Below are 24285 nucleotides of genomic sequence, written 5' to 3' on the forward strand. Positions count from 1 at the left end.
ACCCACCCTCTACCCTCTTTCCTGCCGTTACTCTTTGCAATCATCCTGCTGCCTATACTTCGGCCCCAATTCCTAGCCTCCTATTGCTTCCTTACTTGACTTCAATCCAGTTTCGAAACTGCCATTCCACTGAAATAACCTGGAAGGAATTCAGGTTGCTCCTTTATCCCCAAACTGCTAAACACAGTGGGCATTTCTCTGTCCCCTAACTCCACTTCTCAATTGACATAGTTGACCAGTCCCTTTTTTTGAAACACTAGCCTCTCAGCTTACGGTCCTCAACTCTTAGTTTTCTTCCTTCTCCTGTTTCCATGTGTGTCTCTGGATTTCTTGGTCTCCGGCCTTTTTCTCACCTGTATCTACATATTCTAAGTGGTCTCATACAGTTTTATGCCTTTCTCTCTTTACCACTGTATTGCTAGTGCCTAACTCAGGGCCTAACTCAATAAATAGTAAGGTCGTATTTGATAAACAAATGAGTGAATACATGATTCTTTGTATTTCTATCACCTAACATATGGTAGTTCTTAGTTCATAGTCGGTTTCCATTAAATATTTGTGAAATAATTGAGTGGACATTATTCCAATCCTACAGATGAGGAAACGGAAGGTCAGAGCATAAATAATTTATCTGTGATCACACAGCTAATCAGTGCGACAGCTGCCATTCAAACTAAAGTCTTATTTTCAAATCTTTGTTCTCGTCATTACATCATATTGCCTCCCTGCATATTTATCCCTAACTCCTAGACTCTGCGTTTATTTACCCTATTCTCAAGCCAAACTCAATGACTGATGTACCTGAATATGGCATGCGTCCTATTTTCCCAGTTCTCGGTCTTTTGGGGCTTGAGACCCTACTTCCACTTCCAATTGTACATTTTCCTGTAGCTGTCCAACCAATCTCTTAGGATACTTTTCAAATTCCGAGTCAACCCTGACATCTTAATTTTTCTAGTTGCAAGTAAATTTTCTCCCACCTAAAGTTCCTTTGTGTATTTGTATCCTATTCTTCCAGCATTGAAATACCTACAGGCAGCAATTGTAATCCACATAGTGACTCCTTAATGTTCTGCCTTGCCTTGGTTGAAAGGCCAAATTTGTAATTGTTGATTTGGAATGAAGAGTTTTAAATTTCGTTTGAGCTAGAGACAGAATTCCCAAGGGAGAAGAGTAGAACCAAAAAACTATATATATATATATATATATATATATATATATATATATATATATATATATATATATATATACTGAATTCTCCAGAGAGTCTGACTGAGAGCCTTCATCAATTAAGAGACTTTGGAGAAAGATGCTGATTCTTGGCCGATTCAGACATTGAAGGGTCATTTTCTGTAGTGGACTCTTGGTAATGAAATGGGGAATTGAGAAAGCAAAGTCTAAATTAGGAGCAGTCTGTGAGACTGAAGTTGTCGTCGATGCCATTTGTGACCGGGTGCAAGTGGGGTCAGGAAAGGGTGGGCTCAGAGAGTCAAAGTAGGCTGTTTGTGTTACGTCATGGGCTAGAAGTAATCCCTTTGTTTCATGTTTCCAAACTTGTCCGCTGAGTGTAAGCAAAAATAATGAGCGAAAAGGAAGCCATGTTGAGCTCTAAATCCAAGAACATTCTCTATTGCCCCGAAACAAGTCTTGTACTTTCTAAGATAATAAAAAATTTTGGTGAAGTCCTAGACCTGACGGGGTGAAGCCTAAGAACTAGGATTAGTAGTGAATTCCGTTCCAATAAATCAGCTCCAATTTTCTCGGTGCCTTTCATGGCCTATCATGCACTATGCGTGCCGCTTACAATAATCCCGAGGACTCGGGTTTCTCCCCCCTTAACAGGTGGGAAAAGAGGTTAAATGAGTTGCCACGGCTGGAAGAAGCACCGGGGCCAGAAACCAAACATCAGTGTGGTCCCCAAACGTCCCCTGGTCGGTGGCCGTGGGAAGCTCCCTGCAGCCTCCTCGGAGCCACTGTCGGCCCTCGGTCCTCTGCGCAGGCCGTCCTGCTGTCCGTCACGGGGGCGCAGTCACACGCATGCCAGCTGAATTTCCGCAGCTTCTGCGGTTAGTGGCTTCGGCCGCACTGAGGTGGACGCGATCAACGTTTCAAATGGAACCGGCTGCGACGTCACTGGGCTGTGCACATGCACGGCAGGTGGTTCCGAGCAGCACAGCCCGGCTGAGGCAGAGGACAAAGGCAGGCGGGGCGGCCGCCGGGCAGGGGCCGCGCGGCAGGGGCAGGGACCTCTCGGCCCGCGGGACCCAGCGCGGAGGGGGGTCAGGACGCGGGACCCCGGGGAAGGGGGAGGGGACCACCGAGCCCCGGGAGGGCGGGCGGGGCGGGGCGCGCGCGGGCGCGGTGGGAGGAGAGGGCTGACGTGGAGGGGCCGGGCCGGGGGCGCGGGGAGGGCGGGGCCGGGCCGGGCCGGGGGCGCGGCGGGAGGTGGGGCGGCGGAGCGCGGGGCTGCGGCGGGCGGGCGGGCCTGGGTGGCCGCGGCCCGGGGCGCGCGGGGCTGAGCGAGCGGCGCGGCGCGGCGGCGGCTGCGGGCCGAGGGAGCGGCGGGCCGAGGGCCGCGGGGCGGCGGCGGGCGGCGGGCGCGGGGGCCTGAGCGGGGCCGAGGGCGGCCGGGCGGGCGGCCGAGCGGGCGGGCGGGCGGCGCGCGGCGCTGGCGGCGGCCATGGCGGTGGCGGCGGCGCTGGCGGGCCGCGGGGCGCGCGGCGGCAGGGGCCGGCCCCCGGGCGGCGGGCGGGCGGAGGGGGCGGGGCCCGGGCGGCGGGCGGCCCGCGCGGCGGCGGCGGCAGCGGCGGCGGCGGCCGGGACGAGGCGGCGGCGACGGCGGAGGCGGCGGCGCGGGGCGCTCGGGCTGATGGCGGCGGCGGCCGGCCCCGGGACGGCGCTGTCCCCGCGGCCGTGCGACAGCGACCCGGCCACCCCGGGAGCGCAGTCCCCGAAGGTGAGGAGGCGGCCGCTGGGCGGGCGAGCGGGCGGGCTGGGCCCGGGGCCGGGGCGGGGGCCTGGGAGGCGCGGAGGCCGCAGCCTCGGACAGCGGCGCGGCCTCCGGGGCGCAGCCGGGGCGGCCGGGGCCTGTTCCGCTTCCGCGTCCTCCGGGAGTCGCGGCTCATTTGTAAGCGCTGAGCGGCCGCCGGTCCGCGGCGGACACGGAAGTCGGAGAACTGGGCCGTCCGTGGGCCCGACACGCCGCGGGCCCCGCGCGCGCCCGGGGCGGTGTGCGGAGCGGCGGGGAAGCGCGGCCGGTGGACACGCGGCGTCCCGGCGACTCCGGGCGGCCCGAGAAGACGCCGTACTTGGCGGTGTCCGGACGTAGCAGGACTTGGAGTCTCGGAGGCGACGCCGAGGGGACAAGACCGCGAGGGGCCGCGGGACGCCGTGCGGTACTGCGTGCGGTGACCAAGTTTGTAGTTTGTGACACAGGTTGGAACGGAGGCGTGATTGTAAGAACCTCAAGCCTTAAGTTGTTGAAAAGTTGAAATTAGATCCTGGGAGAGGACGTTTGCGATGGATCCACCTCTTCCCTGAAGGACCGTGTCGTCGGGACCCGGGAAGGCTTTCGCCGGCGGCAGCGAGGCCGCCCTGCCCCGCGGCGCCCGCGCCCCCCGGTGGAGCGACGAGGCTGAGCCGCGCGCGGCCTTGCGGCTGCTGCAGCCGGTGGTCCCGCCTCCGGGGCTCGCACCGTCCTGGCCGCGGCGCCCCGGCCTGAAGCCCCGCTGTGGGGAGACACTTGGGGTGAACCACCTGTGACTCAGAGGCAAATGTCTGACCTGCTCAGGTGGCAGTCCTCCACCGTGGCCTTCAGTGTCCCCATTTCTTAGCCAAGGGAAATGTACTCAAACTCAAGGACATAAAAACCCTCCAAGTGCTCAGAAGCAAGTGAAATAGCAACACGTGATACCCGGATGCTTAAAAGGCGTTATGCCTGAAGTATCGAGTATGAAATGGTTCAATTGTGATACTTACTGTTAAATGTAAATTTTTGGAGCATATTTAGACAGTTCTCCGTATCCGAGCTGGCTGCTTGCCTTAGGAATACACAGAGCTCTTCCATTGAGTGCTTATTTTATAAGAATCAAAAAGGAGAATATTCTGCATCTTTTACTTTTTGGGATAGAATCTGAGTAAATTCCTAACAGCTGGGCCATTGGAGACTTAAATTGTCATCATCATCATCATCGTATTAACTAACTTTTATTGGGCTCTTAATTTTTTTCTGGGTCTTGCTCTTAAGTGCTTCCCATCCAGTAACTAATTTAATCCTTGTATTAGCCAAGCAACACAGGCACTATTCTCTCAATTTTACAGGTAAGCAGTGGCTCAAAGAGCATAACTGCTCAGCTAATGAAGGGCAGGGCCCAGTTAGACCCAGGCAGTCCAGCTTTGGCGTGCTGACCGACATGCCTTACTTACTGCCTCTTTATCTTCTGCACGATTGCTTTGCTTCTAATTCGTATTGAACGAAATTGTATTAATCTTAGAAAGCTACATTAGTTTGATTTAAAACAATGTAAGCCTTCTAGTCATTAAACCTTAGCTAATATGTAAACATATCAATTTCCTAACATTTGATACTTCACTCATTTCCTTAATATAATGATCCAACTTACAGCCTTGATATTATTATCACATAATGGATAATGTCACTTAAAAAATTTTAAGCCTCTCCTTTTTTGGGGGGGAGGGTTTTGCTTGATGACTATATAGATTGATGACTCTTATTAGGGTATATTATTGCTAAATGTTTAAAATGTAAGAAAAAAATGGAGCAAGACTGGTAATCTGTTTTCAGTCCTTGTAGATCTTTTCACAGGGATATAAGTACCTGAAATAGCCAATTAGTGTAAACCAGGTACGAGTCAAGTGAGACAGGAAATGACCCATCCATATGTTTCTTACCTGAGGTAAGAGGGTTTGCTCTAATTTTAGAGTTGCCGCAATTTTATGTTTGTTTAAACTAGAAGGCATTTTAACCTTAAGTGAGAAGGCAAAAGTAGATTTAGATTTACAGGTTAATTGAGTTCTTTTACTTGTATTGAAGACCAGTTTTTAGTTTTTCCCAGGTCTTTCCCATGCCACATTCTTGGCCTCCTTTTAATTATAATGGAAAGTTAACATTTATAGAACCAGTTGTGCTTAGAAAGTCTTTAAGTGAGCCTTTTAGCAAGTCTGAGAAGATACATTCTTTACTTATTAATCTTTCTCTTACTATTTTTTGAATCCTTTTAATGTATAGGATGATAACGAAGATAATTCAAATGATGGGACCCAGCCATCCAAAAGGAGGCGAATGGGCTCAGGAGATAGCTCTAGGAGTTGTGAAACTTCAAGTCAAGATCTGGGGTACTGTCGTTTTATTGCTTAATAACATTTTTTGTGGTATGTTTCTCTTCTCTGCATTAGCTCTCCACTCCCGTCCCCCTAGCCCTAGTAAAAGCAGTTATCAAAAATTGTAGAATATTTTTTCTCATATTTTACAGTATGACACCAAAGTTTGTTTTGCTTTCCGTGCAATGTGAGTGGCTTTTTTTTTAAGTTTTGCATAAAATTCACTACTTTAACTATTTTTAAGTGTGTAGTTCAGTGGCTTTAATTCATTTGTAATGATGTGTAACCATCACCATCCATTTCCAAAACTTTGTTGCTACTGAAAACAGAAACTTCACAACCATTAAGCACTAAAAATTCCCATTTCTCTCTTCCCTCAGCCCTGGCAGTCACCACTTTACTGTTTGTCATTATGAATTTGCCTATTCTAGGGACCTCGTATAAGTGGAGTCATACAATATTTGTCATTTTGTGTCTGGCTTATTTCAGTTAGCATAATTCCTTCAAAGCTCATCCATGTTGTAGCATGTGCTAGAATTTTCTTCCTCTTTAAGGCTGAATTATACTCCATTGTATGGATGTACATTTGTTTATCCATTCATCTGTTGGTGGACACTTGGGTTGTTTCTACCTTTTGGATATTGTGAATCATGCTACTGTGAGTATTGCTGTGTACATACCTGTTCAGAATCCCTGAATTCTATTCCTTTGGGTATACACCTAAGAGTGGAATAGCTGGAGTGTATGGTAATTTTAGGTTTTCTACAGTGGCTGTGCCATTTTATATTCCTACCAGCAATGCACAAAGTTTCCAGTTTCTTTCCATCCTTAGCAATTTGTTCTTTTCTGGGTTTTTTTTCTGTGTGTGTGTGATAGGAGTTAAGGGTCCAGCTTCATACTTTTGTGTTTGAATATCCAGTTTCCCAGCGCCATTTTTGAGAAAACTGTTCTTTTCGTTCGTTACTTTAAATTGGTTAGATGTGTGAAATAGTGTCACATTCCTGCCTCTATTATCCATTGATTAAATTTAGAGGTTGGATTGGTCCAGGTCCAGAAATCTGGAGTCTTTGCTGTTCATGATTGGGATTGATCTGGAATGCACTGGCACCATCAAACTGGGCCATTCTGCTTCTGGGTTAATGGAGTCTGTCAGAACAAATAATTATGGTTTATAGTTCAATTCATTGGGAAATAGGTTTCTAGAGTTCTGCTTTCTCAGCTTTGCGTGATTCACTGAACAGCAGATGGAAAACAAGTTACTTTAAACCTTGGTTAGATGAACTAGGGGCTATGGGTGTTACACCAAAAAGAAAGAATTCAGAACTGGTGTCACCACCCTGTTCGGGCCTTAAAGGTCTCTTAAGCTAAAAAATGTCTTTGTTCCTAACAGTTGTGAGTGTTGGTTCTTTGTGGTATATAGAAAATGTGATTTCCATTGTACTTTTCTGTTTTGGCAGATGGTTTGTTTCTAGATGGTTTCCTTTCCTTCTACCTGTTTTGTAACTTCCTTTGATAACACATGAAATCGTGGGAAGTTTTTTGTATTGCAAAGTCAGAAGACTGATGGAGAATTTAAGTAGTTAAAATAGTTTTTCAAAATCCTTAAATATCCTTAAAAGTAAATATTCTCAAAAATAAAAATGATTAAAATTTAATTGAAGCTGCATAAAAGGCATCATATGTATCTCTGTGCTTAGCTTTAGCTACTATCCAGCAGAAAATTTAATAGAGTACAAATGGCCGCCTGATGAAACAGGGGACTACTATATGCTGCAAGAGCAAGTCAGCGAATATCTGGGCGTGACCTCCTTTAAACGGAAATATCCAGGTATTAAGTCTTAGTTTGTGTAACACTAAATCTAACTTTTAACTAATAGTGATTCTTTTTCATAGGTTGTCAACCAATGAATATTTGAGTACGGATTACTTATAATATATTTTACATTCTTCTGCCGCTTTATTTTCATTTACTCCTATCATCCAACATCTCTCTTTACTATTAATTTGCTCTTTTGTCTTATAAATTGATTTGAAAAGAACAAGAGGAAGAAAGAGTTCCTGGGAGAGATTTTAGGAAGAAATCGTTCTGTGGCTCCATGAACCAGCAGTTTGGTTCTTTACTTTTTCTCCTCGACCTGAGGAGTGGAAGTAGCTGTTTAAGCCGTGTTTGAATTATACTCCACCAGCTATTTTCATATAATTAATTATGTTAACTTCTAGCTTTGGATTATTCTCTTTTCAATTTTATTTTACATTAATTTCTTGAATTTGAGAATTTTTGTGTAGCCTCTTTTGATTTTTTAATAATTAAAAAAATTTTTAAAGGTTTTATAAATGCATAATGTTACAGATGCTAAAGACTATTTTTAATAGTCCTTTGTTTCTTTTTTTTTCATTTTTGGAGATTTAGAGCGACGAGATTTGTCCCATAAGGAGAAACTCTACCTGAGAGAGCTAAATGTAATTACAGAAACTCAGTGCACTCTAGGTAATGAAAGCTTTTAATGTGAATTTTGAAAGCTAACATTTATAAGATGATATTGGATGAGCATTTATCTCCTTTCCTAAAATGTTTTACAAAATTAATAAAGTAGATTGAATTATTTAAATGCTAAATTGTTTACTTCATTTTTGACTGTTGTTAAAATACAAAGGAGAATGATGTATTTTATAATAATACTGTTTTCTAATACCTTTCACAGAAGTGTCAAAGTATGTGTGTTTTGTGTGCTAAATTTGTATAGTACTTTTTAAAACTATTGGTTGTGGACCCTGAGAAAGAAGATACCTACTGAGAAGCACTCCTGGTGGCTGACGGGGCTCAAATTTAACAGCAGAGCCTAGCGCCTGTTTCTAAACACACACTTTTCCTGCTCCTGCAAACTGCACGTCAGGGAGAAGGCTGCTGTTGAGTTGTCTCCCCCCCACACACACCCACCCCCCACACACACTGAACTGTGCTTCTGCTCTCTGAACCAGCCCTCATAAAGGAGTTCCTGGGTTAGTATTTCAACCAATAGAACTGAGGCTTTCTCTGTCCAGTTGGATCTGCACAGTTATATTCCCCATCAGTATGTTAACCGACCAATCAGAGCTGCTTCATTCTGGCCAATCAGGACAGTGACTTTTGGACCAGTCAAACAATGAGGATTTGGAGTCCTCACTTGCATGAGGAGGGACCAGTCAGGGACCAGGGGTGGGGACTTCGGTCTGTATAAGTCAGCTCCCCACTCCTTGGGAGAGTGCACTTTCCTTTAATACCAAACACTGAAGACTGTTTCCCCGGCTGCTCACTGAATGGAGCAGGTGTAATAGAGCAGAGCAGGGCTGTCTAGCCAGAGAGGGGCCTGGCCCCAGGGCCACCTCACGGCTGTGCTGCTTCATAGTTGAGCTGGCACACGATTGCGCTGTTCCACAGCTATGCTGCGTCACAACTGAAATGTTTGCACTGAGTAGTTTCCCTCTTTACTGCACCTCAAATTGGGGGATTCCTCTTGGTATTGAATTGGCGCCAACGACCATCAGTTGACAGTTCTTATCTTTTAAAAGGCAAATTTTGCTCAATTTTTAGTTCTGTATAATTATCTCCATGCTTTATTTGTAATTTTCCTTTTCATAAACACTTTATTTCAGTATGGCTACTTTTTAATATAAAAGCATGGGAATTCATTTCAGTAGTTGTTACATTTGATACTATGAGTTTTGAAAATTGCCTGAGTGGGTTGTGTATGTGTATCGATGCTTTTGGTGACATTTGAATTGACTGTTTATAATAGTTCTAGTTTATTGAATTTGAAGATTAAGAACTGTAATATATTGAAAAGTTCTTTGTTTTTTTTTATCTAATATTCTATGTTATTGTCACTACTTAGTATATATCATTAGTTAGCAATTGTTTCTAATAAAGGGATTTATGTTTATGGTACATAGAATCTTAAACATTTGGTTGAGAAGTTGATTTCTTTGCCTTTGTGACTTCGGTAATCTGTTTCTTTTTAATTGTTTGACTGTATTATGAATGTTTTTTTATTTTCAAATGTTTTCAAATATTTTGCTTTGACTATTGGAAAACCTTTTAAATGTAGAGTAGTCTGAAGGAAAAGGACGTTTTGAAAAGCAGTTTTGTTCGTTTAGCCTTAATTGATTTTCTTTACCTTTTTTGTCCAAAATAGGTTTAACAGCCTTGCGTAGTGATGAAGTGATTGATTTAATGATTAAAGAATATCCAGCCAAACATGCGGAATATTCTGTTATTCTACAAGAAAAAGAACGTCAACGAATTACAGATCACTATAAAGAGTATTCTGTAAGTATTGAGATGACTAACATCTTTTATTTGGTTTGGGGAGAATGACATTTTGTAAAGTTATATGTGACTTCCATCTGTAATATTTTTATTTCAGCAAATGCAACAACAGAATACACAGAAAGTTGAAGCCAGCAAAGTGCCTGAGTATATTAAGAAAGCTGCCAAAAAAGCAGCTGAATTTAACAGCAACTTAAACCGGGAACGTATGGAAGAAAGAAGAGCTTACTTTGACTTACAGACTCACGTAGGCAACACTTTGTCTGAACCCCACTCGTGGCTTGTTGGTGCAGAGTCCTTTATCATTGTCACTTTCTGTACCGGTCACGTGTCCTTTTCTTCCCCAGAACTCAGGATGCTATTTTTAATGATGGCCTGATGATACTCAGTTCGTGTGTGTGTGCGCGTGTGTGTGTGCTGTGTGTGTGGTGTGTGTGTGCGTGTATGTGGTGTGGATGTGCTGTGTGTGGTGTGTGTGGTGTGTGGTGTGTGTGCTGTGGTGTATGAGTGTGTTTGGTGAGTGTGTTGTGTGTGTGGTATGGTATGTGTGGTGTGGTGTGTGTGGTGTGTGTGTGGGTGTGTATGTCGTGTGTGTGTGGGGTGTATATGTGGTGTGTGTGTGCGTGTATGTGGTGTGGATGTGGTGTGTGTGGTGTGTGTGGGTGTGTATGTCGTGTGTGTGTGGGGTGTGTGTGGGTGTGTATGTCGTGTGTGTGTGGGGTGTGTGTGTATGCGGTGTGGGTGTGTGGTATGTGTGGTGTGTGTGTGTGTGTGGTGTGTGTAGTGTGTGTGCGCGCGGTGTGTGTGCGCGCGGTGTGTGTATATGTGTGTTGTGTGTGTACGTGTCCTTTGCTTTGTGGCGTGCGTTCTGCATGGGACTGATAGCTATGTGTTGTACTTGCTGTGGCTGTTGTAAGAGATTTCCGTATTCACTTAATTCTCACAGTTACCATGTGAGCTTAAAACGTGTTATTTCCATCTTATAGATAAGGATGTTGAGCTACAGAGGTTTTAGAATTTGCCCAGGTCACGTTGCTGAGAGACAAATTGTCTTTCCTCAGCGGTGACCTTGGGGAAGAGCCGGACAAAACTCAACCTGTAGAACAAGAAACACCCGCTGTCTCTTAGGTTGTGGCTCCTAATGTCTCTTCTAGCTCAGCTTTTTGGGGAGGAGTGCGGTGAGACTGTTTTCTAGCATGGAATCAGTTTTGTGTTTTTCTTCGTGTTCACCCAGGTTATCCAGGTGCCTCAAGGGAAGTACAAAGTGCTACCGACAGAGCGGACCAAGGTCAGTTCCTACCCGGTGGCCCTCATCCCCGGACAGTTCCAGGAATATTACAAAAGGTATTCAGGGCTTTCACTCCCCACTGGCACTGGCTTTGGGGAGGGACTGCAGAGCCTTGGGTGGCGCCTGAGAGCCTGTCGCTCTGCCTGTTTCACTGTCAGTGTTGCCTGAGACTTGTGTCCATGCGCTGTCTTCCATGGGTCTGTGGTGAAGAGCTCCCTTCAGCTGGGATGTGGACACCTGCTGGCAGAGCCTGGGTTGCCCGTCTCCCCGCCCTGCTCTGTGCTTCTTTGGACACGCGTCAGAGGCACCTCCCTCCTGGGCCATGGCCTAGTGGCGCTGGTGTCAGTTGAAAGCTCATTGGAAATGCAGACTCTCAGGCACAGCCCCAGACCTGCTGACTTGGCTCTGCATTTTCACAGACGCCAGTCCAGTCTGAGAAGCACTGGCGTAGCCTGCGGAGGTTCTGCGAGCGCTGCATGGGCACCTGGTTGCTGCAGGCACGTCAGCTCCCTGGCCTGGCTGTGCTGCGTGTGTCTTAGTGCAGCCTGGGGGGCCTGGAAACAGCACTGACGGCATCACTTGGTTTCAGAGTCTCAGCTTTAAACCTGCGTTGTTCGCAGCTGGCGAATATTCTTTGGAGAGTAGTGTTTACAATAGATATGAGGATGCTACTGCTTGAAAGTCAAGTTTAATCTACAGGCCAGCAACTTGTAATTCGGTTATTTTGGGGTCAGCAAATTATTAGAAGCAATATGCCAGTGTACCGACCCCCATGCTTTGGTCTGATGTCTCCGTTGAGGGAGCTGCTGACCCAGCGTGCGCTCCTGGGTGAAGTGCACGAGCGATGGCTGTGTGTGAAGAAGGGCGCCCTGTGATGACCGCGGCACAAGCACTGCCAGTGGCTGTGCACCGTCAGACCCGGGAGTGGGTGCCAAGCCCTAGTTTCAGATGAGATGATTAAATTTGTTAGAATACGTGCTTCACAAATGGGTTTAAAATAATGTGTTACTGAAAGTTTTGTTTCTAAAATAGTATGGACCAGGCACTGCTGTGACTTACGCGCGTCAGCTCAGTTACTCCTCCTGTCCATTCTGTGAGGTCGCCTCTCATCGTCATACCTGTCTTCCATGGGAAGCAGTGACACCGCACATGAGCAGCGGTGACTTAGGAAAGCAGAGGACCGGGGGGACCAGCCAGCGTGGGTTTTGTGCAGGATTCTCTATTGCCACAGTCCTCCCTGGTCTGCTGACATTTTTATTTTGTTTTATTTTGGGGGTTGAGGGTAAAGGAGAGAGATACTGTCTTTTTTTGTTTTTTAAGATTGTTTTATTAGGGAAGGGGAACAGGACTATATTGGGGAACAGTGTGTATTTCTAGGCCTTTTTTCCAAGTCAAGTTGTTGTCCTTTCAATCTCAGTTGTGGAGGGTGCTGTTCAGCTTCAAGTTGTTGTCCTTTCAGTCTTAGTTGTAGAGGGCGCAGCTCAGCTCCAGGTCCAGTTGCAGGGGCCACAGCCCACCATCTCTTGTGGGAGTCAAACTGGCAACCTTGTGGTTGAGAGGACGCGCGCCAACCAACAGCCATCCGGGAGCTCAGCGGCAGCTCAGCTCAAGGTGCCGTGTTCAATCTTAGTTGCAGGGGGCAGAGCCCACCATCCGTTGCAGGACTCGGGGAATCGAACTGGCAACCTTGTGGTTGAGAGCCCACTGGCCCATGTGGGAATCGAACCGGCAGCCTTCGGAGTTAGGAGCATGGAGCTCTAACCTCCTGAGCCACCTGGCCGGCCCGAGATACTGTCTTTTGATAATAAGAATCAAATGCATATTTTACACTCTTAGTCTGGTGAAAAAATATTTGAGCTTTTTGTTTATTCTCCCTGCTTGATCCCTGAATGAAAAGTTGCTTATTACCTCTAATCACTTTTCAAAAGTATTTGGGGTTGATTGAAAAGATTAAGGCTATCTTTGTAGTTCCAAGATTAGTCCACTCATATAAAACAATAACAGGAAACTGCAAATTGTCTTTCTGAACTTCAGGTACTCACCGGATGAGCTGCGGTATCTGCCACTGAACACAGCACTTTACGAGCCCCCTCTGGACCCCGAGCTCCCTGCACTCGACAGTGATGGCGACTCGGACGATGCCGAGGACGGTCGAGGTGATGAGAGAAGGAGAAACAAAGGCACTTCGGTAAGGACCTCGTTCTTCAGTAGGAGGCGTCTCCTTTTCTTTTGTGCTAATTGCTTTCCTGGGATGTTAAGCTGAACTTGTGTCACCACCCTCTTTTTGAAAAAGGACAGTTGCATATAATTTCCCGAAAACTTTCGTCAAGAAAAGTTATTTCTTATGTGCATTGACACAGACAAGCTGTACACAGCCTTTGGTACGTGTATGTGTCAGGTTGCCCCTTTCTACTTATTACAAGCAGCTTAGGCAAGGCTGGCAAACATTGGTAAATATAAACACAACCTTATGTGTGTTTAGCACATTAGCTAAGCTTCGAACACCTAAATACATCAGACGCCATTATAAGAACTCGGGGCTCTCAGTCCCTGCGCCCCTGAACGTCTCTAATGACTGTTCTTCGATCCCAACACCCACGCTTATTTAAAACAGGCGATTCCTTAGACAAATCAGCGCCCTGTGGCATGGCAGAATGCCGAGGCACGGGGCCAGGAGCCAATACTGACAGACGGGGCATGAGTCGGACACGACACACCAGTCGCCCCTGGAAAAGTTTTCTTCTTTTTAGAATGATCTTTTTAACACGTTGCGTACGGATCATGAGAATCTTCACCAGGGATTTAAACCCCGCCGTAGGCAATGTGTTAAGTTGCTGAAACTTGAAAGCTCTTTTGAAATATTTTCTGTAGTTTTCAGAATTCAGACTCAGATCTGTGTGAGTTCCAAGGAATCTGTTTGTGCATTTGACCTCCAGGACAGCTCCTCTGGCAACGTGTCCGAGGGGGAAGGCCTTCCTGACAGCCAGGATGAGTCTTTCCAGGGAAGACAGAGATCCAGGGACAAAGCTGCTACTCCAAGAAAAGATGCGCCGAAACGCTCTGTACTGTCCAAGTCAGTTCCTGGGTACAAGGTAGAAGAAAAAAGCCCCTGACTCAGCTTCCCTCCTGAGCAGCCTCTCTCCCTGAAATATTTTCACTTTGAATTTCAAAGTTGTGGAGCTCCTGCTGCTGCATCTCGTTAGCTGTTCTCCCGTGGTGTGTGCCCTGTCAGCTTCCTTCTGTTGTGCTTTATTCTCCCGGTGGCTTTTCTGTCCCTCTCGGCTACGGTTTAGCTTCTGTTTTCCGTATATGTACAATTTACAAGAAAATCTTTTTTTTTTCTTTTAAAGAATAACCAGGCAAGTATGGGTTTTAAAAAAATTAATTTATAGGTGGAACTTTATACTTTGTTTCCTTGAGTAACGTTCATGCTTCCCTGACATTTGAAATATCCTGGCATTTAGTAGAGCTGAGCAGGCCGAGCTGTGAGGCAGGCTGGGTGTGCTGTAGGCTCGGTTGTACTGTTGCAGTGCCTTTCATTAAGAGAGACCTGGGTTTAAGCTCCGGATTATTGTCCATTTGCCAAATTCAGCTAAGTCTGTGGTAGAAAATAGTAAAACCTTTTATTTACATTGTAGTGATTTTTAGTCTAACCTTGGGAAATAGCATATATAATTCTATGAGAAGGACTGAAATTATTTCATTAGGTAATATGGCTCAGATTTACTTGCTAATTTCTTAATCTGCTTGTTCTCAGAGTAAGGCAGTAGGCCATTAGCAATACTGTTATTTCTATTCTTTCCTCCTGATGTCTGCCGTTCCCCTTCAGAGGGTTAGGCGATTTGTACATGGGGATTTAGGAATATCATAAAAGGAGTGGAATTAGTGCACAGTTTGATGCTTGGATGGTAATTGTAAAATGTACAGTTTTTTGCATCTGGAATGTATCAGAAAATGCTTTCTGTTGTGGCCAGGAAGGTGTTTTGAAGGAATGTGTAAGAGGAAGCTGGTCACAGTTTTGCGCAGTAGAGTTGTAAGCACATCACTGTGTAGCGGAACTGGAGTGTGGGGGATGGTCCCGAAGGGCAGGTTCAAGCCGGCGGCTTGCGGACTTCCCTTCAGCCGGCCAGAGCGCATCTATCACTTTGTTCACCTTTCTTTTCTTGAAGTAAAAGCGCGGCTTCAATTCGTGATTCCATATTTAATTAGAAAATGCCTTTGCATAATCAACCTATCAAGGACTGTTTTTCAGCCTAGCGCAGGAAGTTCCTTAGTTTCATTCAGCGAGGGTGGGGTGTCCTGCAGGGGTGTGTAAGCAGATGGTGTGGCCTTTCCGTACTGGTTTTCACACATGTAGCTTATCTAGTAGTTTCAAACTAAAGATTGAAATGAATGTTTAATGATTAAAAGCAAATGAACTCCAAAGGTGAAATTTTGGGAAGTTAGCCCGGTGTGCGTGCTACACTGTGTGCTGCTGGTCTGATAAGAGCTTCTGATGGGAGTGGCAGCTCATAGCACACTGGGTGTTCAGACTTTCAGACGAGAAGGCCGCGCTAGTAGTCGTGGCTTAACAGAGAATGTTGGAACAGATGTCTTAACAGAGGCTGGAAACAAACGATTCCGTGCTGCCATTGCTTCACTGTGCAGGAGTCCTGCAGGTGAACCTGAGGCGGCGGAACTCCCTGGGTCCAGTGCGCAGAGTGCACAGTCTATAACCCCCTGTCCTGAGCACGTTCAGTGCTGTAGGGGCTGACAACGTTTCAGGTATTTCAACGTTTGGAACAGTCAGTATTTAGATTTACTGCATTAATGTGAACCTGTTTATTAGAAGCTAACCTCTCCATGAAAAGTATTAATAAGCCAAGATGTGCCTAACTAAAGATACTTCACACTGAAGGTCGTATATATAAATCTGTTTTAAAATAAGGGAGTTGAGAAAAGGGATAATGTGTCTGATGTCTTGCTTCGTAAGGTTCACTAGTGCTTGCCCGTGATCTGTAGGACAGGATTGTTTAGGTTACATTAACCTGGAGTTAGAACGGATTTGGTAGCGTTCAGGTCTATGGTACAAGTATGTAACTAGAATCTATACTATAGTAGTGCTGCCGGGAAAGGCTCACTTTGGTTATTTTTCAAGCAAGAAAATACATGTTGTGAGCGTTTTCTTTGCGATGCTGAGAACCATTAGGATGTGGATTTTAATAGTAATGGCACCTTGATGTTGTTGCAGTTATTAGAAGTAGAATTGACTCTCTCCATCAGACATCCATGGAGTTCTGTCCCATTCACCTTCATGGGAGCTGCACACTGCCCTTCCTGCTCCAGTAACCCCACAGTGCACTGAGAGACGAGTGTCCCAGCCAGCCGTGGGCGCCCACTGTGGAAAGTCCTGGCTGTGAACAGTGTGGCTTCTTAGAGCGCTCAGAGCACTTGAGTGAAAAAGTGTGTTTTATGCTGAGCCGTGGCACCGTCACAGAGCACGCTATAGAGTGCTTTCGCACTCTCCCCACTCCTCTCTCCCTGGCCCTCTCTCCCTCCCTCTCCTTTTCTCTCCCTCTTTTCCTCTCTCCCTCCCGCCCCCCCCTTTCTTCTCCACCCATCTCTCCCTCTTTTCATCAAGATGAAGACCGTTGGGTAAGAAACATTTTAAGTGGTTTAACAAAACATGATTTTAAGCTTAGAAGTAAACCTTTCTTGGTGTCCCTTTTATCATAGGTGTTTAATGTGTATTTTAATGATTGTAGAACTTGAATTGCTCTAGAATGTGAATGACTAGCCTTGTGTTTTATTCCTTTTGACTTTTGTAAAGGATCTCCTACGAGGAGCTCTTTTCTTAGAATTTATTGTGTGGTTACTTTCTTGACTTCCGTGAAAAATATTAGAGTACTTAGTATGCCAGTATCTAACTTAAACTACAAATATTAAATAAGTATATCTTCCACATTTAGTGCAGGTACCATAACCAAAAGATATTTCTTATTTTGGTGAGCTGAGGGGTAGCTTTCTGCTGCATATTATGGCAGCTAGAGAGTTGATCGTAACTGAACTAGAATTTGGACCATAGAAGTGCACTTCCTCGCTATTTTTTATTGAGGTATAGGAAAAAGACAACGAGAACCTTAAGCTTAGAATGTAGCAGTAACAACGGAGGGTAACTACACTGCAAGACTTAAAAGGTTTGAGCACGTGACACTATCCTTTTGTTGGGGGAGCAGGGTATAAAGATATACAATACAGGAGATGTAGAATAGTTAACTGCAAAGTTTTATATGTATGTTTTAACTTCCATGATATTTATTATTTTGTAGAGATATTTGTGATTGTTTAGAATTATTGTTTTTATTATATTTATGTATAAGGTTGACTTTTTAAATAAATAAGCCAAAAATTATTTTTGAATGCCTCTGTCATCTTTTGCAAAGGAAGGTAATTAAAAAAATAAAAAGCTTAAAGAGTTAAGAACAAATTGTTTAGGCCTAACAGGTGTTAAAGGTGGCAGTGAGACATTTCAAAGCTGGGATACGAAATCCCAAGTTGGAGTTCATTTAGGCTCCTCTTTGGTTCAGTAACTTAGGAAAGGGAAATAGAAGATGCATTTGGCTAGGCTGGAATGAAACAGAAATGTAATATTCTGTGTAAAATAGTTTTCCTCCCAGTATACATATGTATCTATTTTGCCCCTGGCCCCCAGTTCATGATTGGCCCATGCTTGCTCTTCTTTTCTGCCCCTGTTACTGAGGTATTCAGACAGCCTGAATGAGCATCGTTTTATTTCGGCCAAGGTTGTGATGTTCAAGTATTCTCCCTTTGCTGGTAATTTTAGGTGCAGTAAACCTTTTGTTTGTTCTTTTCCATGTGTTGCCATGTGTTTTTTAAAGCCCAAGTACTTTCATTAGATTGAGCGTAGTTTTTAATATGAAAAATGAATGATACTCAAAATATGTATGTTTTTTAAGTGATTTAATTCTTGTCTGAAAACTTACTTTTATGTTTTGTATCTCATACTGTATGCTTTTTCCCTAAGCATAGACTCTTTTATTAATTGATAAGATGTGCAAAGGGAGTAATCACACAACTTGGTTTTCCACAGTTATGCACATGAATGACAATGTTTGCGTGAGCGGTCTTTCAATTAAATATGCTGAAGTATTGATTTTGTAACTTTGATTTTATAGATCTAGTTTTACAACTTTTACAACTGTGTTTCAACAAAATCAGTATCTACGCTGCTTATAACAGTCTTTTTTAGAATGAGCCTAACTTGTACTAATAGTGGTCATTTGGAAACTGGACTTCCTCTTCCAATTAATGGTGCAGTTTGACATTGTTTTTAGTCTTCCCTTCTAGTTGACTGTACAGATTTTACTGTGCATGCAGGGAGTGTAGAATGCTACATGGATGCCTAACATGAGATCACGCCATTGACAAAATTTTAAAATGAAATCGGAGGCTTTAATCAGTAGGCCATCGAATGTTGAAAGCAGACTCATGTCATCTTTCAAAAAGGTCCTCATTAGGAAGTTACCAAAAGTAAAGATAAGGCAGTACAGTAACAGAATTCCTTTTGAACCCACAGTAAGTTCTTCTGGCATGAATTTATAGCCCTCTTCTACCCTTCCAGCCAAAGGTCATTCCAAATGCTCTATGTGGAATTTGTCTCAAGGGTAAGGAGTCCAACAAGAAAGGCAAGGCTGAATCACTTATACACTGCTCCCAGTGTGATAACAGTGGTAAGTAGCGACATGTCTTCTTAACATTTTAACCACCCTCTTTGTTGCTTCAAAAACTACGATTTTCAGTTGTCAGCTAGACTTGAACCAAGGAATTACCCGATATTGTAGGGTAATTTGTAAGTCGTAGATTAAGATTTGTAAGGCATTTTCTTCTCTGTATTTTCATTTCTCTTTGGCGATTAAACATTGTAACCATTCTTGAGAATCACAAAGCAAACTAGCATTTTATGCCATATTACGTTAAAAATTCTTGTGTGAAATACTACTAATATTGGTTTTGGTTTAGGCCATCCTTCTTGCCTGGATATGACCATGGAGCTTGTTTCTATGATTAAGACCTACCCATGGCAATGTATGGAGTGTAAAACTTGCATTGTATGTGGACAGCCCCACCACGAAGAAGAAATGATGTTCTGTGATGTGTGTGACAGAGGTTATCATACTTTTTGTGTGGGCCTTGGTGCTCTTCCATCAGGTAAAGATTACAAAAAGAAGAGACATTGTCTTTGAGTGAAGGGACTCGCCCAGCATTTTTTAAAACACTGCATAAAACTCCGTAATGCTATGAAGGGCCTGTAGACCCTTCTGTTCACAGCAAGTGACCCAAGCTGTGATCACACAGATCACGTCCACCTACTTTTTATCCCTAGCTAACCCACTGAAGGACAAATGAGATGTCAGAGTGCTTCATCTGAGTTTTGGGAGTAACAGCTCAATGTGTACAATGAGCCACTGGTTTTCTACTTAAACAGCTGAAGCAACAGCATCAATTTATTTCAAAGTCTTGAGTTTATTTTATGTCATCTTTTTAAAAACTTAAAATGAGTGCTTTGCTCTTGTACATACTAAGCCAGATCTATAAATTGAGTGAGCATAACAATTCAGGTAACTTTAGAATGAACGCAGAATTGAAGGGTAAATCACAGGAAGTGGACTCAAACATTACACACATAATTGTGTCATTTTAGAACTTCTTTGCATAGTTACCACTGTCTAACACTTTGTAAAATACACCCCGAGAACTAAGTTTCCTGGGAATCAGAAGCAACTTGAATCATTCAAGTTCTGTGTAATTCAGACCAAGTATGTAGTATAGTTTATCACTGTGCTGTCAAACGCTTGGTAAGTTTTAAAGTGCTGTGTCAGCATAGTATACCAGGACTTGACACTGTTAAAGACCCACAGCCACCAGTGAATAGCAGAGAAAAGGACTGAAAAGAAGCCAACTCAGCAACAGGTTTTAAATTAGGATTTGTATTACTGAAGTTTTTAAGAATGATAGTGTTTTTAGAAAGGATTATAATCTTTAAAGGTCCTTATCATTACGTAGCATTGCTCTTCCGATATGCCCCCCCACCTGAATTTCCCATGGCATTGATTACACTGATTACCTTAAGGGAAGTTTACATTTTTCTCCGTAAATTGAAAAACTCCTCTGTGCTCTTCCAGCACAAACCCACAGGAATATCATTAGTGACAGCTAAAGGAGAGTTAAATGGGTTTAAAATTCAGTCGTAAATTAAATTCCATTATTATTAACTAACAATTTTTCTCCTAGGTCGCTGGATTTGTGACTGTTGTCAGCGAGCCCCCCCAACACCCAGGAAAGTGGGCAGAAGGGGGAAAAACAGCAAAGAGGGATAGTTTTTGATCTCAGTATTGTAATATGCATTTAAACGAATTATTTGGTGCCAATTTATTTACATTTCATTTTTATGCCAATAAAAGATTTGTTTTTTGAAAATTAACTATGTGGTTAAAATCTGCAAGTTGATTCATTTCTGTTATAAATTACTCTCATCCTTGGAACCAATTTCCAGTAGAGAAAGTCCCTCTCTCAAAAAGTTTTTATTTTACCGTGTTTCCCCAAAAATAAGACCTAGCCGGACAATTAGCTCTAATGCGTCTTTTGGAGCAAAAATTAATATAAGACCGGGTCTTATTTTAATTTTTGCTCCAAAGGACGCATTAGAGCTGACTGTCCAGCTAGGTCTTATTTTCGGGGAAACACGGTAGTAGTTTGGCTCTCTTCAGAAATTTAATGGAAATATATTAGGCAACTTAATTTGAAATACTTAACTATATTTGAATTTCTAGTAGCCTGCAAGTTATGACCTTTTCCTAATCTATATTGTTTCTGGCCTACCTTAGGTACCGTGACAAAATTATTTAGTAATGGAACAATTTTAATAAGTATCCCAAGATGATAAAAGTTACAAATGACCTGATGGGATATGGTGCAGCTGGGTTTAGAATTGTCATTAACTGGCACAGGAATACCTGCCTGCCAGGAAATCCTGTTTGGATAGGAGCTATCACCCCTACTTGGGGATAGGTGTGGGGTTTTAGTCCACGTTCTCACCAAGTATGAAGGAAATACTAAATTTCAGACTTGCTTTTAATTCTTCAAAGTTCACACATTTTAACTTCATTTAAAATCTCTAAGGAGTGACATTATAAAGGCAACAATCTTTTGATCTGTGTACCTGCATGAAAGCTTGCTGTATTTTGACTTATATAAACCTAAGTTACTGCAAGCTTTCTTTTTAGTCACCTGACAAGCTTATCAAAATGGAGTTGAAACCTTTTATCGTGCATACTCCTTTTATAGTTTTGATCTTGAAAACAAATAGCGTGCGTGCTGCTTTTCCTACTTTTGGGGTTACTGAGGTAACAGAACTGTATGGCTTTATTTTCCCATCCCCCAACTAGAAAAGGTAACTAGGGTTTTCATCCAGTTAAAAGCAGCTAGGTTCACAGCAAACTGCAGTCAGCTTCAGATCAGTGCACGCCAACGCGTGGGCAATGAATCAAAAAAGAATTTCAAGTACCAGTTTCAAAATACTAATGAGTATCGTCCAGAGGACGGACTCGTCCTCCTGTGACGCGTCTTCCGGAGCGTACGCGGGCTGGCGGCTCGTCTCCGAGCCATCCGCATAAGCAGCCTCGCCAAACGGGTGCTGCTCCGTCGTCCTGTCGTAATACACCTTCATCTCGAACTCGCTCTCGTGGTGGGACGGGTGCCCATAGACGCCTATCCCCACCGGGCGCTGGAAGTGCGCCGGGATGGAAACCGCGTCCCGGCCGCAGGTGACCGACTGCAGCTCGTAGTCGTCGAAGCTCGGGTGCAGGGTGGTCGCCGACACGTACAGGTCTGCGTCGCCCGTCAGGCTCTGCATCGTCAGGACTATCTTGCCCTCGTGATTCAGCCGCAAGTAGCTGTAATTCCCGGCCCCTATGTGGCCCTGAACCACGTGCAGGAGGACCCACTCTTCCGGAACCGCCTCCTCTTCGGAGGACGCCGCCCAGGAAGCGGCCTGCGCTGTCAGAAGCACCAGGAGGGCGCGGGTCCAGGGGGCGGCCATGGCGGGACGCCTAGTGCGGCGCCTGCTGCCTCCGCATGTTCTGTGGGGAGAGGACACGACACTGAGTCGCGCGGGGCAGACACACGCCTGCTTCCGCATCAGCGACCCGGGCCACCAGTCGGGGGCCTCGGCTGCCCACCCCAGCTGCCCGCGGGGGGGAACCGGCGAGGAGGACACCGGGGGATGGGGAGGCGCAGGCCTTGCAGGGAGCGCACCTTCGGGGGCCGGGAAGGAGGGGAGGCCGGCGCCGAGTGCAGGCTCGACGGCCGGGCACGGGGCGGGGACGGCGACAGGGGGCGGCAGCCGGGGGACAGGCCGGTCACCGGCCCCGGACTCACCACCGCTCCCCACAGGGCGCGGCGCCAGGAACACCAAGGCCTGAGCCGGGCGGCCGCGCCGGAAAGCCGGAAGTGAGGCGGAGGCCCGGAAGTGGGTGGTGTCTCGGGGGGACGTCCGAGAGTGAGACGCCTCCCGGAAGTGACGATCTCCGAGCTCTCGCGAGAATGGTGAAAGGGGCCGGGCTCGGCAGCGGCTGCCTCGTAACCAGGGCGACGGGGACGGGGCGGGGCGCAGGCCGGACGCGCTCCGGCGGCTTTGCCTCTGCGTCCCCCTCGCGGGTCCCCAAGTGCGAGACCGCAGTGCCGAGGAGCCCTCGCCGTGCCGAGGACGCCGGTTGGCTGCCCCGTGCGCCCTGACTGAGCGTCCGCTTCGCGGGCGGGTCCCTAGGTGAGAGGCAGGCGCGCCTGGGGACGTTGTCCCCGCACCTGCTGCCTGTCGCCTGTTCCTCTGAACAACGGGATACTGTTTGAAATGCCCCTAAAGATATCGTCAACGTGGAGTTGTATTTATTTCCAGGGCTTCTTTTCTTAGTTTGGAATACGTGTCAAGGGACGCCCATCGGCCATTGAGAGCTTCCCTAAGAGACGGATGAGGTGATTTTAGTGTCACTGTTGTGCTGCGTTTTAGAACCTGCTGAATCACTTTGTGGAAACAAGTGGAGTCGGAACATTAAAAACATGCCCCGAGCCCTGTGTCTCTCTCTGTGGAGCCTGAGCTGCTCCAAAGCGTGTAGCGTGGTCAGGATGCCGACGGAGACAGGCAGACGACGGGTAAACTGAGCTGTTACATGTGCAGTCACTTACAGGCGTATAAAAGCGGCGGCACAGTTTTGGGCTGATTGTTTTCTTTGGGTTGATTTGCCTGAAGTTGGGAGAAGTCGCATCTGTTTGGGTCGTGACACACTGGTCTATGTGGGGACAGAGCCCCAGAGAGCAGTTTCCAGGCTCTCGGCCTCCTGTGGAAAGGTGCTGGCTCGGGTAGTAGATGGTCATCAGCTGTGACTAGTTGGCCGTCAGCTGTTAACGGTCAGCCATTGGCCACTGATATAACTGCCGTGGCTGCGCTAGCAAGTGCGGACTGCAGTCAGCATGTGAGGTTGGTTGGCAGAGAAGCAGGCGGCAGGTTGCGGATCGTGTGGCTCCTGCTTCCTGTGTCTCCAACCCAGCTGCCAGCAAGAATATAGTGGTCTGACTCCCCTACCTATGGCTCCGGGGGTGTTCCTTTTTGGCCTCACCATGTCCTGCGTTCTTATGTGGGGAGCAGGACCAGAGCCCCTGCATGACAGTGGAGATGACACTAGTGGATCTCAACAGCTTCTCCTGAAAGATGTACCTGGTGTCATGTGTGCTACTTCCCGAACCTGGGGCGCTCTGCAGTGTAACTACCCATTTTATTTCCTGTGAAGAAAGCATATCACAGTGGAATGCAAGAGAGTGGATATAACATTTAGCTATGTTTTTATAGTAGCTCACTGCTGTGTCTTGGCAAATAAAATATATGTGAAGCAAGTTTGTGAACTAAAGAAGAGGTGCTTCAAAATATTCAACATGTTTTTATTTTGTTTTTCTCCAACCAGCATGGTGACCAGACCCATTGCTCACCATTTATTATTCAAATCCCATGTCCGAGCTCTGAGATATTTTTAGTGCCTGGAATGAAGTGTGAAGCAGAGCAGAGTCAAGGGTGAGTCCTGGGCTGTAGGCGCACGCATGTAACATGCCCGTGTTTATGGAACACAGAACTAGCCCTCATGCCGCAGATGGGTGTTTGCTCTTCACGACGCTCTGAGAGCTGCTTGTTTCCTCCATGTTCCAGCAGTGGAAGGGGACTCTGTGAGTCTCAGCAAGGCTGTTAAGTGGGAGGAGTGGGCCTTGGATCAGGTCTGTGGAGTCTGGAAGCCTGTGGGCAGAGTAG

The 24285-nt window shown here is 45.7% G+C and overlaps 3 protein-coding genes across 23 annotated transcripts in view; 2 read left to right on the forward strand and 1 right to left on the reverse strand.

Annotated features, from left to right (window-relative positions):
- The first annotated feature begins 2785 nt into the window (after nucleotides 1–2785).
- On the forward strand, nucleotides 2786–20415 carry PHF10 (PHD finger protein 10). Of its 3 annotated transcripts, none has more exons than XM_074333875.2 (12): nucleotides 2786–2956; nucleotides 5249–5355; nucleotides 7038–7168; nucleotides 7751–7828; nucleotides 9513–9646; nucleotides 9744–9893; nucleotides 10881–10990; nucleotides 12969–13122; nucleotides 13871–14026; nucleotides 18556–18664; nucleotides 18954–19142; nucleotides 20226–20415. In XM_074333875.2, exons 1-12 carry the CDS (start codon nucleotides 2870–2872, stop codon nucleotides 20309–20311), a joined length of 1491 nt encoding a protein of 496 aa, XP_074189976.1. In that variant the 5' UTR covers nucleotides 2786–2869; the 3' UTR covers nucleotides 20312–20415. The 3 variants fall into 3 exon arrangements, with proteins under 3 accessions (XP_074189976.1, XP_074189975.1, XP_019568196.1); XM_074333874.2 differs by having other exon boundaries at nucleotides 2787–2956; nucleotides 7745–7828; XM_019712637.3 differs by lacking the exon at nucleotides 2786–2956 and adding an exon at nucleotides 3030–4320 and having other exon boundaries at nucleotides 7745–7828.
- C2H6orf120 (chromosome 2 C6orf120 homolog) lies at nucleotides 19902–22497 on the reverse strand. Of its 2 annotated transcripts, none has more exons than XM_019712624.3 (2): nucleotides 22371–22497; nucleotides 19902–22072 (listed from the first exon to the last, which is right to left on the reverse strand). In XM_019712624.3, the coding sequence occupies exon 2, from the start codon at nucleotides 22030–22032 to the stop codon at nucleotides 21478–21480; it is 555 nt and encodes a 184-aa protein (XP_019568183.3). In that variant the 5' UTR covers nucleotides 22033–22072; nucleotides 22371–22497; the 3' UTR covers nucleotides 19902–21477. The 2 variants fall into 2 exon arrangements, with proteins under 2 accessions (XP_019568183.3, XP_074189979.2); XM_074333878.2 differs by having other exon boundaries at nucleotides 22248–22389.
- Nucleotides 22490–24285, forward strand: part of WDR27 (WD repeat domain 27) — a 154393-nt gene continuing 152597 nt past the window's right edge. For 13 of the 18 annotated variants that reach the window (XR_016019948.1, XR_016019949.1, XR_016019950.1 and 10 more), the window contains exons 1-2: nucleotides 22490–23141; nucleotides 23948–24054. Coding sequence is in view for 12 of the 18 variants with exons in the window: in XM_074333871.2 (XP_074189972.2) it covers nucleotides 23049–23141; nucleotides 23948–24054 (200 nt within the window). In the remaining 6 variants the exon portion in view is untranslated. Of the gene's footprint in view, nucleotides 24055–24285 lie in introns of all 18 variants that reach the window. The other 5 variants (XM_088794904.1, XM_088794918.1, XM_088794929.1 and 2 more) reach the window with 5 other exon arrangements.

This window comes from Rhinolophus sinicus, chromosome 2 (assembly GCF_057876585.1).
Source record: "Rhinolophus sinicus isolate RSI-liver-muscle chromosome 2, RSI-T2T, whole genome shotgun sequence".
Lineage (NCBI taxonomy): Eukaryota > Metazoa > Chordata > Mammalia > Chiroptera > Rhinolophidae > Rhinolophus > Rhinolophus sinicus.